The 13263-nt window shown below is 33.9% G+C and overlaps 2 protein-coding genes across 2 annotated transcripts; one reads left to right on the forward strand and one right to left on the reverse strand.

Annotated features, from left to right (window-relative positions):
* Positions 1 to 2669: 2669 nt before the first annotated feature.
* On the forward strand, positions 2670 to 5763 carry LOC107936906 (GDP-mannose 3,5-epimerase 2). The gene is made up of 7 exons (XM_016869694.2): positions 2670 to 2979; positions 3776 to 4186; positions 4268 to 4361; positions 4463 to 4592; positions 4672 to 4804; positions 5117 to 5324; positions 5418 to 5763. The coding sequence occupies exons 2-7, from the start codon at positions 3777 to 3779 to the stop codon at positions 5571 to 5573; spliced, it is 1131 nt and encodes a 376-aa protein (XP_016725183.1). The 5' UTR covers positions 2670 to 2979; position 3776; the 3' UTR covers positions 5574 to 5763.
* Positions 5764 to 6912: 1149 nt separating this feature from the next.
* On the reverse strand, positions 6913 to 10952 carry LOC107936907 (uncharacterized). Its single transcript, XM_016869695.2, has 4 exons — positions 10518 to 10952; positions 10178 to 10372; positions 7858 to 8039; positions 6913 to 7485 (listed from the first exon to the last, which is right to left on the reverse strand). Exons 1-4 carry the CDS (start codon positions 10816 to 10818, stop codon positions 7168 to 7170), a joined length of 996 nt encoding a protein of 331 aa, XP_016725184.2. The 5' UTR covers positions 10819 to 10952; the 3' UTR covers positions 6913 to 7167.
* Positions 10953 to 13263: the final 2311 nt, after the last annotated feature.

A 13263-nucleotide genomic window follows, 5' to 3' on the forward strand; every position in this document is an offset into this window, starting at 1 on the left:
TTTATATGTTTGAATTGAATGTTGAATATGTGAATTGTATAAATGTTATATATATATGAAATTGATCACATATCCGACAATGCTTGATAAATATTAAATCCTGTTTGAGCAAATGAAATTTGATGGATACATGGTTCTCGAATTAGTTGTGGTCCTGCATATGTTGCGGACACACCATAACTTGAAAGAGCGTCCCGATATTTGGCCCTCTCGAGCTTCCCGTTATATGGTTCTTGCGAGCTTCCTGTTAATAGCTCTTCGGAGCATCCCGATTTGGTTGTGATTCTGCAAGTGTTGTAGACACACCACAACTCTTATGAGTGTCCCGTTATATGGCTCTTCGTGAGCTTTCCAATTAAAGGCTCTTTGTGAGCTTCCCGATATGACTCGCTTGAACTTCCCAATATATGGCTATCCGGAGCTTCCCGTTAATGGCTTTTTGGAGCTACCCGTTATTGGCTTGCATGAGCTTTCCAATTATGACTCTTATGAGCTTCCCGTTATACAGCCCGGATAAGCTTCTCGTTACATGGCTCACATGAGCTTCCCGTTATATGGATCGAGAGAGGACTTCATGATTATGTGCTCTAATGATCACTCCTGAATATGAATTGACGGATTACAGATTTGTACACTTCGTGTGTACTACCCGTGTATCCATTGATATTTTAAATGATTCAACAGGTAAAGTTCTGATTTGAGATTATATGAATTCAAGATGAATTACTATGAGAAATACTTGAAATACAAAGATATAATATGTAAATGTTCATGGATACTTGAAGTGATAAATACATGAATATGGAAATTGAATATTGATGAGCTCATTCATGTTTCTTGGTATTTATGTGAATTACATGACTAACATGCTTGATGAGGATATGTGCTAGGCAATTGGCCAAATTGGTTTGAGTATGTTTACTTGCTTACCTTAAATGTAAATGAATAGTAAGTTTATTTCCTATTATACGAACTTACTAAGCATTAAATGCTTACTCTGTTTTATTTCCTTTGTTTTATAGTATTTTGGAAACTCGTTGGGTTGGAAGCTTGGCGGAGATATCATCATACTATCCATCGGCTCATCTCGGTATAAATAATAAATTAATTTCGGTTATAATAGCATGTATAGGTTTAAATAGCCAATGTTGGCATATAAATATTTTGGTTGTAACTAGCCATTGGAATGGCTTGTGATGAATGTGTTTTGGAAGTTTACAGATGAGATAATGTCATGTTAGATATGAGTGTTTTGTGTGGTTGAATGAGAGTAAACTTTTAAAGTATGTCTATATGTATTTTTGGTTAAATAGGTAAGTTTGGATATAAGGATTTATGATGTGATATGTCATGCATAAGACTTGATTTTGGTTTGGTTTAAATGTCTTGGATTGGCTTGTGAATGTGTTAAAATATTTATGTAGGTGGAAGATAAATTTGGTGAGAAATAAGGCTTGGAAATGACATTATTTTATCCACGCGGGCAGAGACACAGGCATGTATCTCAGCTGTATGTGACACATGGCCTAGCACATGAGCATGTGTTTTGGTCGTGTGTCCCTTGCATCTTTAAATTTTAAAACAGAATGCTCAGGACTTTTCACACGGCCTGGCACACGGGTGTGTGGCTTGGCCGTGTGACCCCTGCAACAACACACAGCCTAGCACACGGGCGTGTGACTTGGCTGTGTGACCCAAGTTAGAGAGTTACATGGGTATAGACACGGGCTGGGACAAGGCCGTGTGCCTTATTTTGAATACCCACACGGCTTGAGACTTGACCGTGTGAGCCACACGGCCTGACCACATAGACGTGTGTCCCTTGCACCAAGGAAAAATTTTGAAATTTCACGAAAAATTCTCTGAGTACCCGGTTTAGTCCCAACTTATTTCTAATGTATGTTTTGAGCCTCAAGAGCTCATATAAGGGACTTTATGAATAATATCTTACATGAATGTTAAATAATATGAAATGTTTGTATTTAATCTGTTTATTCGGGTAATGCTCCGTAACCTTGTTCCGGCGACGGATACGGGTTAGGAGTGTTACAAAATAGGAGAACAAATGCACTTGAAATCATATTCTCCTGTATTCTCAACAATACGAATGTGAACTGAATTAAGACTTAATCAATTATATAATAATTTAACATATTGTATTTATAAAATAACATATTGAACTACAAAATCTATAAAAAAATTTAAAAAATAGATTAAAGTTATTCATTATAATTTATACACAATTATAAAACAATTATAATATATTATTATAATTTTAAATAATAATTATTTTTTTACAATTTTAAATAAATAAAATGTAAGATTTTAAATAAAATTTAAAAGGGTTAGATAAATTTTGAAAATTTTACCTAAAAAATTTACTTAAGGAAAAAATATATATAATTATGGTCAAGTAAATAATAATTATAAATATTACTTAATAATCATTAAGATAAATAAATATTTATCTTAATATTTAAAATTTTTATCATTATATTTTTAAAAAAAATTATCACTATAATTTAATTTTAATTTTTTTAAATTTTACTTTTAATTTTAAAAATCTATATAAATATATGAAATTATTTAAATAATACTATTTTATTTTTTATTTTTAATGGAAAGAAACTAATTTTATATATAATATAAAAATTATTCCCTCTTTCATCGTTGTTAATTTCTCAAAAAAAAAAAACCCCAATAAAAACATCAAATTTCTGTCGCCAAATCTTTCTAAAACATACGGAAAAAAAAAACCAAAAAGCTAGGCTAAGCATAAAAGAAAGAAAGAAATAAATAAATAAAAATAGTAGCTTTTGTGACTTTCTCCCCCCTTTGTGGCTCCATCTATATATATAGAAAGCAGAGCATTACAGGCTTCACAATCCATGCCCTTTCATCTTTATTTCAGAATTTGCTTCCTTTCCTTCTTCCATTATTTTCTCTCGTCAAAGTTCTCAACTTTTAACTCTTTTTCAGGTAAATTTCTTTCTTGGGTTTTCCTTGCTTTCTCTTCCATGTACTGCTTCAGTGCTCAGTTTTTGAAGTTTTTGTCCCCCCCCTAATTCTTTATCGTGTCTAAATGGTTATTGTCATTATTTTATGGCTTTTAATTTTTCTTGGTTTGTTTTAAATTTCATTTTCATTCGCGCTCTGCTTCACATTTTTGGATTCTCTGCTTCCATTCTTTGAAGCTAAAGAATTTCATTTGTATTCTTTTAACATTTGTGTTCGGTTTTCCCCACTTCTACGCAGAATTTAGAATTTGAGAAAATTATATGATTTAATCGCAGACGTGTATTGCTTTACCCCAAAATGAAAATATTTGCTTGTCAATATGTGCTTTTTTTTTTCTTCCTTTTTGAACTTTGGAGGATTGCAGTGATTTGTTTGCTACACTTTTATTCTGAATTAGGACTTTTTTTATATATAATTAATATGGTTTGCTAATATAAATTTCTTTGTCCAGTTTGACTTTACTAGCTAAAGGAATACATATATGCCTTTCGCTGCTATATGAAAGCTTGAATTTTTGTATTCTTAAACTTAATCACTTGGATTGATTCACCAAAAAAAAAGACTGATCTTTATCTTTGGGGGGGGGGTATTACTTATTTATGGTTTCGTTAATATACTTATCCCCCCCGCCCCCCCAAACTTGGAGATTCTTTACTCATTTAAAATTGTAAAGTTGTAGCATTTTCAACTTGTTAATTTCTTGCTTCAATTTCTTAAGTTTCAAGCATATAAGTTGTGAGTAATGGAGTATATGCAGGATGGGCAGTACTGATGGAACCAGCTATGGTGCTTACACCTATGATGCTCTGGAGAGGGAGCCTTACTGGCCATCTCAGAAACTCCGGATTTCCATCACTGGTGCCGGTGGGTTCATTGCTTCCCACATTGCTCGACGTCTGAAGAGTGAAGGCCATTACATCATTGCTTCTGACTGGAAGAAGAACGAGCACATGACAGAAGATATGTTTTGTAATGAATTCCACCTCGTTGATCTTCGAGTCATGGAGAATTGCTTGAAAGTTTCCAAAGGAGTGGACCATGTCTTCAACCTCGCTGCCGATATGGGTGGGATGGGTTTCATTCAGTCAAACCACTCTGTCATTATGTACAACAACACTATGATCAGTTTCAACATGCTTGAGGCTGCTAGGATTAGTGGAGTTAAGAGGTTTGTTGGGTTGGTGCATTATGTGTTTGCCTTTTATTCATTGCAATAGTTGGTTTAAACTCGATATCTTGTTTTGTTTAGGTTTTTCTATGCCTCGAGTGCTTGTATCTACCCTGAATTTAAGCAGTTGGACACTAATGTGAGCCTAAAAGAATCCGATGCCTGGCCTGCTGAGGTTAGTGACTCGTGGTCATTAACAACTATCTGGTAACCTTATGCTTGATTGATCAGTATGATGTAATTACTGATTTTTCACTTCTTAAATTTTGGTTTTAGCCTCAAGATGCTTATGGCTTGGAAAAGCTTGCAACTGAGGAGTTGTGCAAGCACTACACCAAAGATTTTGGAATCGAGTGTCGTATTGGAAGGTTTCACAACATTTATGGTCCTTTTGGAACATGGAAAGGTAAAGTCATTACTTTTTGTTAGTGCTTATGTATTTTGTTTCTTACAGAACATGCTAAATTCGTCTATCCATTTTATAGGTGGAAGGGAGAAGGCTCCAGCTGCCTTTTGCAGAAAAGCTATTACTTCCATTGACAAGTTTGAGATGTGGGGAGACGGTCTTCAGACCCGATCTTTCACCTTCATTGATGAATGTGTCGAAGGTGTACTTAGGTAAAAATTTAGCATTTTTTATATCACCTCCAGCCAAAACTCATACTTTAGGCAAAAATTTTAAGGGAAAGCTCAAAGGAACATGCCATGAATGTTTCGGTTTTAATAAATGTTTGGTCTGCATGGATTGGCTTATACTAAAAATTAGAAAGGAATATGTCGTTTGTATGATGTGTTTTTAGCCGCAATTTTCTACTGTTTCTAGCGTGGGATGTTTTTAGCTGAAAAACTGATGGATTTTGGCTCAATTCTAATTTTGATAGTGGGAAGAAGCTTCTTAGTGATTAACCTTCTTTAAATTAATGTCTTCAGATTGACAAAGTCAGATTTCCGCGAACCTGTGAACATTGGAAGTGATGAGATGGTCAGCATGAATGAGATGGCAGAAATTGTTCTTAGCTTTGAGGATAAAAATCTTCCAATCCATCATATTCCTGGCCCAGAGGGTGTCCGTGGTCGTAATTCAGACAATACGTTGATCAAAGAAAAACTTGGTTGGGCTCCTACAATGAGGTTGAAGGTAACTGAATTCCGTTATCGCTCACGATTATCATGACTTGAGCAAATGTTGTGGTTCACTTATGGCGAATATTTATTATACTCTGCTTTGTAGGATGGGCTGAGAATTACATACTTCTGGATCAAGGAACAAATTGAGAAAGAGAAGGCTCAAGGCATAGACCTATCTGTCTATGGGTCATCCAAGGTCGTGGGAACTCAAGCACCAGTCCAGCTGGGCTCACTTCGTGCAGCCGATGGCAAAGAATGAAGAAGTAAAGGTCTTGTAGTTGCTTTAAAGCCAAGTTTTATTGGCAGATGGGGGGAATGCATAAACCAGTTTCAGGTTTAGTATTTAATTTTGGTATTGTAGTGTGTGTACTGTTGTTTAAAGGGGATTGTATTCGAAGTTAGCTTTCCATGATATGCAAGGCTTAAATAAATGCCATTTCGATTCCTAATGTCTTCTCACCTTCGTATGAACCGATGGGTATATACCAAACTGATCTGTTATCTAAATGCCAGTGCAAGTTGCTTTTCCTTTTGTTCATACCAACTGATGGATTATTCATTGGTGGTCCCTTGAATGGTTCCTGCTATGGGGTATTGTAATTCATAGAATTTGTTACCAAACCCTCACCTTCATGTGAGGGATATTCTCTCATAATATTCTGAATTATCATTCTTTTTCATTTTTCTCAAACTTTTATTGAAGTTTTTGTGTTAAATGAAGAATTGCAATAAAAAATGCACAAAAAATATGAATTCACAAAATAGCAAAGTAATGGAAGATGGAATCACTCTCAATGGACTAATGTAGGCTCCAAATCATCTAAGCTATTCAAAAATGGGTAAAAATTGAAAACAATTCATATAAAATTCTCTAAAAATTCTAATCCTTATAATTTTGAACTGTCCTGCACCTTTCAAAATTGCTTCTACCAAACAATGCATTATCTACTTCCCTTTGTACATTAAATATCATGTGTTTGCTACCTACCATTTAATAAAATTTGCCAACCTATTAAATTACTTTACCTCTTAAAAAAAAAAAAAACCAAACCAACACTCATTCAAGTAGGCGTAAGATAGGGCATCCTGGCAACTTTTTCGACCTTTTGGGGTCATGTCTGGGGCTGGAATTTATTGTCAATGATTTGAAAACCTCTTTTAATTCTAGATGGTGACCTTGATAGCTCCATTAAACCATCAGAATCTGTGGTTCAAATCTTGCCGAGGATTATACCAGACGTGGCTATATTGAAAAAGCTCAACTCCACAACAAAAACTGAACCCTAGGCTGTCTCGTTTATGTGGTAACATGGCCCTTTTTCTTCAGAAAATGATAGAGCATTGAGCAATTGGCTTGAGCTGAGCCCCACCATTTGTGGAGGCGAAAACATCAAACCACCATGTGCTGTTGCTTTCAATACTCCTTTTTGCCTCTTGTTAACCAGCTTAACAAAAACAAACTGAAAGTTTATTCAAATTTGTGTTTTCCCCTTTTAAAATTATAGTATCATCATTGCTATTGATGAGTAGTGGTGCCAATCTGTGTTTTTCACCAGTTATCACCTGTACAACTTTTGACACTTAAATCAAGACCATAGTAAATCCGAAATAGCCATGAAATCATTATTTATACTGCTGTAATGTGATTTAGACGTGAGTGGATTTGGCTATGATAAAGGTCAAACTAGTTTGTGAATCAAAGATGCAACATAGACCTCATCATCAGGTATACATACAATATATTTAAGCATATAATTATAAACATAAGAATCCCTGTGGGGAGAAGCAAATGCCGGATAAATATGAACAGCCTCCATCACCCGAAGAACCGGATCCATTGTTAAATCACTCCCTTAATCATCAAGGTCACAATAGATGGGATTATCTTCAAGCTGTTCTGCAAACTTCTTGAGGACGTCTTTCATGTATTCCCTGAATTCATTGTCCGCTTTCACAACACTCTCCTCATTTTCTACTTCAGAAAAGACTGCATCGTAGAGAAGAATCACAGCGTCATTAGATTCTGATGGTGGCAAGCCGAAATCCTTTCCATGTTTCTCGAAGAAACTCCTGATTAGCTCTGTTGTCTTCTGCAGCCCGTCTTTTCCGCTCTTTGTTTCCTGCAAAACTCTCTCTACAACATTGTCGAATTGCTTCTCGTCTGCCAAGAGCTGCAATGTGTAAACTTAGACATCAGAATTCACCCTTGTGTTCGACAACTTGATAATTCCTAACAACAATTACCTATCAATTCTCCTACTAAACGGGATCAGCTATATTAATCATTCACATTCTAAGTTTTCCAAAATTATAACCAAGTTTTTCCACTCTTATGTTAGTTGGACTCGAGTGTAAGTGCTGAATATAAGTATGTAATTACATGCTTATGTTATTCATGAAAAACCTCGTTTTTTTTTTACCCAATTGGAAATGATAAAAAATGTTTAAGTAGTAATTACATGAAGAATTTCAAAAAAGTATATGCTCTTCAATCTCTGTATTATTACAAATATAACAAAGAAAAGATCGAGTTCGTGATCTACCTTTCTTAGCTTAGAACCATTGACAACCTTGACATTATGTATGATAACAACATGGTTTTCAGACAATGCATCAGCTGTTTCCTGCAGAATTGGCTGAAGTAATTCAGCAAATTGTGCTTGGCCCAGTTCTTCTTCCCCCTCGGCCCCATGCTTTTTTAATATGCCATTTAGCAGAGGAAATTCTGTCCAAACAACATTCGGAACGAACACAAAGATTAGAATTTTATGACATCAATGAATGACGATTGATAACATATCTTTAAACACTGGATTAGAAAATGCAACTGTAATGCTGAACAGAATAAGATTCTTGCTTCGGAGTTTAACATAACATGTTAACTTCGTACTTGAAAATCTCCTTGAATCACACTATCTGTTACAGCATGGAAACTGACAAACCCACAGGAAAACCGCTAATTAGTACTTGTTTCACAAGCTATTTGACTAAAGGCATTTCTCATGTGCTACTACTGCCAGTTTGTCCGGCAGCTCTAGAATGGATGCATGCTTTCTCACTGATTTACACAGCAAGTTGCAATCATTCATCATTCGTTCGAGTTAGGATGATGGTTTTTATTAGGGTCTTGCTAAGGCTAATCAATCGGGCAAAAGTAAAGGGAAACATCAAACATTCATAAGCCATTCACGCAAGATTCATTAAGGGGGTTCTGAAGAGATTGATAATGGGGAAGGTGCTTGCTTGCCATGGATTTACATAATGATATGCTATCATTAATCATACATTCCAGTTAGAATGCAGATTTTCTATAGTGTATTGGTGCTACCATAACAAAGTGAAATACCATAACACACCCATGCAAGAACATTAAGAGAACTCAATTACGGTAATTTAACACAATGTGATACGTAATGTACAATAGACTGAGAACTCCAACATTATAAAGGAAATGATTGAATCTAATCTAAGCTTTTGATTATTGAATGAAGTCAAGAATTAATATTCTAAATACTTATTATCTCCCAATAGACATAAATAAGATTCCAATACTAGGAGTCACCCACCGAAACGGGACATGCACTTTTTATTTAATTTTGTGCCTAATTGCAAAGGCAATAACATCTCAGAAAGGAAAGAAAGAGAAGGACAACAAGAGGCTTTCATGTCTGAACTTTTAGTCACAATGATGATGTTGGACAGAAACCATGTGCTTGTGTCACGAGCCAAAGTGTAAAGCCCGTGACCATGGCACAGGATGCACCCCATAGAGGTCTATCGATTAGATGATGATCATTTAGTCCACGAGAACTGACCAGATTTCAAGAATTATTAGAGAAATCTGTCAGATTGAAGTCTGGTTGACCCGATAATAAAGATAGGACAACATAGGCTATTTTTAGTAAATATGGGAATCATATCTTGTAGATTTGATTTGATGTAATCTTGTAAATCCCTAAAATCAAAGGATAGACTAATCTCGTCCGACAATGTAATTTGATCTTCACCGTCGGTTTTGGGGGAGCTCAACTATAGATAGAGAGTCTCCCCTCATCTGTATCTCATCCATTGTAACTTGAATTCTTAAGAGTAATAGAATTCTTTGAGTATTTACTCAAACACTTTGTGTGTGTTCTTTCTGTGGCTTTCTATTATTCTTTTGAAGTTTCTTTTGGCACAATTGCTTCCGCTATACAAATTGGTGCCTTAGAGAAATCTTAAAGGAATCCTTACTTTTGGGAGTAAAGGTTGACTTAGGTGAGCTTGGAGCGAATGGATCGCCTAAAGCCGTACGGATCGCCTAAAGCCGTACAGATTGCGAGATGAAAGATCAAGCACCATGACACTTAAACCAAGTTAAATCAATAAACATTAAGCTCGATATATATATATATTTGCATAAACACTTCAAAATGTGTAAGTAATATTTTTCACATAGCAATTGTCATTATGTTGTTCAATTTATGGTTAAAAAGTGAAGGGTAATGGGCACAAGTGGACACAGGGAAGAGATCACAGACCTCATTTAATCCATAAATGACTCTTGTATACATGAACTGAGTTAAATCCATGAATACGATGTTCGAGTTTTTGCTGCATGAAAACTTCATAACGTGTAATAAGTCCAATTTCCACGTAGCATCTCATTCTGGTGGTGAACTTACGGTGTCAAACATTCCATCTAAAATGACGGATGATGCGGTCGGACACAAGAGGGTGCAAGGAAGTGATCAAAGACCTTATTGATCTATAAATGAGTTTCACCATGTGCATTCAATAGGATCACCATATCAAAAGTTGAAAAGACAAATTGATACATCAAAACAACATAAGAAAAAATGATATGGAAATGGGAAGAGGAACCTGAAAAAGGAGGGATCCCCATTTCAACACCCATATGAACAAGTGCATTTCTCAGCTCATTCTTGCAAATCTTCCCTTTATCTTCTATATCCATATCAGTAAACAAATTCTCTGCTAACATAGCATAATCATCTTCATCCTCCAAAAACATCTTCAAAGTATTCCCATCCAGTATTGACACCACTAATGGATCATCTAAGCAAATCAACCAAAAAAAAAAACAAAGCAATAATTTAAATCAAAATAACCCAGATCACAAAATCAATAAAAAGTTTAAGGTTCTCTTTTTTTTTAAAATCTTAACTATTAAGTAATCAAAATTGACTTAATCCTCCTTTACCTTTCAACTCATCAGCAATGGCAGAGATGTAATCAGAGAGAAACTTGGATGCTTTATCTTTGTCGAGCTCTGTTTGCCGGAAAGTGACGTCAGCATGATCACCGGGTCTCGCGATGACACGAGAAAGAGCGGAAGCCTTAAGGTTTTGAGGCAATGAGAGGCCAAAGAGAGAGGTGGAGGCTTTGGAGTCTGCGATTTCAAGGAGTTGAGCTCCACTGACGGAGCCGTTAAGTTCAGGCAAAGAGGGATTGAATGATCGGAGATGGGTTCCGTCAAGCACCGTTAAGCCTGATTCAGACATTGTAAGACAGAAGGAGACTTTGGGAGAGTTTCAGTTTCGGACAAGGTTTTTTGTGTGTTTTGTTCTTTGATAGAAAGGTTTTTCCCTTTTTGTTTTTATAGTTTGAGTTTGGGATTATGGTTTAGGACTTGTACTTTGCCAAAAATATCAGAAATGCCCTCTTTTATTATTCAATTTATTGGATTTTATTATTCATTTTTATTGAAAATAAAATCATAAAAGAATCGTTGACACAAAAAAAGAAAAAATCATAAAGCAAATATAATAGTGATAGTGGACATGTTGAAGTATTTATTTTCAATCTTATTTATTGTAATTTACAAAGGAAGAAATGGGTAAAAAAGTAAGGGGAGGCTTCCAAAGTCAATGGGTTTACGCGGTTTTAGGCATTGATTTTTCTCATGAGCGTTTAAATTTTATTGGACCCATGTTGGTATAAAGTCCCATCTTTTAGGTCTCCAATCAATTACCCTAAAATTAATTAACCAATCTATGGATTTTACTCGAGCAAAATTCGAAAAATGGAAAAAGAAATTTAGAATTTTTAATTAATAGAAGTCATTTATTCGAGTTATTTTAATTTTTTGAGTTAATTCAAATACATAATTTAAGTTTCGAGTTTGAGTTAAGTTAAATTTTACGATTCAAATAACTCAAATAACAAATTGGTGTAGATACTCCTCTAATACTTTTCAATTTTAAAAATAAACAAATTGGTTTCTCTTAACAAAAACTACACAAAAAATTAAAAATTATATTTTTAAAATATAAAAATTTAAAAAAATATAAAGAATATATAAAAAAGTTAAAAATTTAAATATTTTATAAAATAATAATATTGGGGTGTTAATTAATGATTAAGTTTTTCATATTAAAATATCTTCTTCTTCTTTTTTTGCTTTGAAAATGTTTTCAAATTTACATGCTAAAACATTGAATTAGTTATACTGTAACAAGATTTTTATTTGAAATGTTTAATTTTTTAATTTAGCTCGAACAATTTCATCCGATTTGACTTGACTTGAATTTCAGTTTATTCAAATCGATTCGAAAAAAATTCAAATCGAGTTAGGATGATAAAATAAGACTCGTCAACTCGAATTTTTTTCCTTGCTTCAATAAAATGCTCACTCCTCATCCATAAATAGGTAAGCCTCACAAAATCACTAAATTATTAATAAGTTTATTTATGCTTTAATCATTTAACTTTAAAAAATTATAAAATAATCACTAAACTATTCAAAAGTTTTTATTTTAGTCACTGAGTTATTAAGTTTTTTCTTTTTAAAGTTCGACTAGTGAACTTCAAGCGATGATTCAACGATTGATACGGTGAATCAATACCCATTGACAAGTAGAATAACATACTATAGATCTAAGTCAATCTGACAATCAATATTAAAGATTGGAAAATAAAACTGTTTTGATTTTAGTTCGCATATTCATGACGTTCAAAGTCATTTCATAAATTAAAAAACTAATTGTAGAAGATATGGGGAATGAGTGCTTTTGATTGGTGCAAATTGTGTGAATAGAGAATGTCATATAACGATTTTAACAATCTGGTGGTTAAAATAAAAATTTTCAAATAGTTTAGTAACTATTTTGTAATGTTTTGAAGTTGAATGACAAAAACATAAATTTACTATAATTTAATGATTTTAAGTATAATTTATACTAAAAAATCATTTTAGTGTTTATATTATTAAAAATATTATAATTCCTGTAAGTTCAAAAAGCTAAAATTTTAGTCCCTCAAAATAATTTTACCGTTGGTTACTAACATGACATAACATTGTAGCTGACGTGACAATAAAAAGTATTGAATTAAATAAAAGAATTCCTACTTGTGAAATGGAATGGGTCAACCCAAATATATGAGTTCATAAATTTTGAGCCAAAAATAGATAAAATTAAAACACTCTCTCTTGTTATAGTGAAAACCTTTGGCAGACCCCAAAAAGAAATCATTAATCTCTAATGAAAACCCTCAGGTGGAGCGCCAACCCACCCAACAATTAAAGAAAAAGTCAATGAAAATCTAGTTGAAGTAAAAGGGATTATATCCTTCTTATTCTTATTTTGTTTAACAATAAGTAGACCCTAATTTGATGGGTTGTTGCTCTTTAAGTCATATTAGATTTTGCTATATATGTGATATTGTTTTGTGAAGTATTAGACAATATCAATTGTGATACTAAACCTAGATAGTATCTTCATTTTTTTTAATGTTATTTAGATGTCGTAATTATTGGTTGAAGCAATCAAGAGCACTATAATTATGCCCTTAATCTACACTTTTTTTTCGAAACACTACAATAAAATAGGCTTACCGCGACATTTTTTTGGACTTAAGATGACGCAAAAAAGGTTGGCATAGATCATCCTGACATTTCTCCTGACGCTTCCGAAAACGTTGTCTTTAGTGCAGTTGACATAGGTACC

The sequence above is a fragment of the Gossypium hirsutum genome, chromosome D13, assembly GCF_007990345.1.
Source record: "Gossypium hirsutum isolate 1008001.06 chromosome D13, Gossypium_hirsutum_v2.1, whole genome shotgun sequence".
In the NCBI taxonomy this organism is placed as follows: Eukaryota; Viridiplantae; Streptophyta; class Magnoliopsida; order Malvales; family Malvaceae; genus Gossypium; species Gossypium hirsutum.

What these genes read in the sequence shown, in the direction of transcription:
- LOC107936906 (XM_016869694.2), top strand. Translation starts at nt 3,777, where the DNA reads ATGGGCAGTACTGATGGAACCAGCTATGGTGCTTACACCTATGATGCT. An exon ending in AGGATTAGTGGAGTTAAGAG is followed by an intron (nt 4,187 to 4,267) that starts GTTTGTTGGGTT and finishes TGTTTTGTTTAG; the next exon opens with GTTTTTCTATGCCTCGAGTG. An exon ending in TCCTTTTGGAACATGGAAAG is followed by an intron (nt 4,593 to 4,671) that starts GTAAAGTCATTA and finishes TCCATTTTATAG; the next exon opens with GTGGAAGGGAGAAGGCTCCA.
- LOC107936907 (XM_016869695.2), bottom strand. Translation starts at nt 10,818, where the DNA reads ATGTCTGAATCAGGCTTAACGGTGCTTGACGGAACCCATCTCCGATCA. An exon ending in CATTGCTGATGAGTTGAAAG is followed by an intron (nt 10,373 to 10,517) that starts GTAAAGGAGGAT and finishes TGATTTGCTTAG; the next exon opens with ATGATCCATTAGTGGTGTCA. An exon ending in GGGGATCCCTCCTTTTTCAG is followed by an intron (nt 8,040 to 10,177) that starts GTTCCTCTTCCC and finishes TTGTTTGGACAG; the next exon opens with AATTTCCTCTGCTAAATGGC.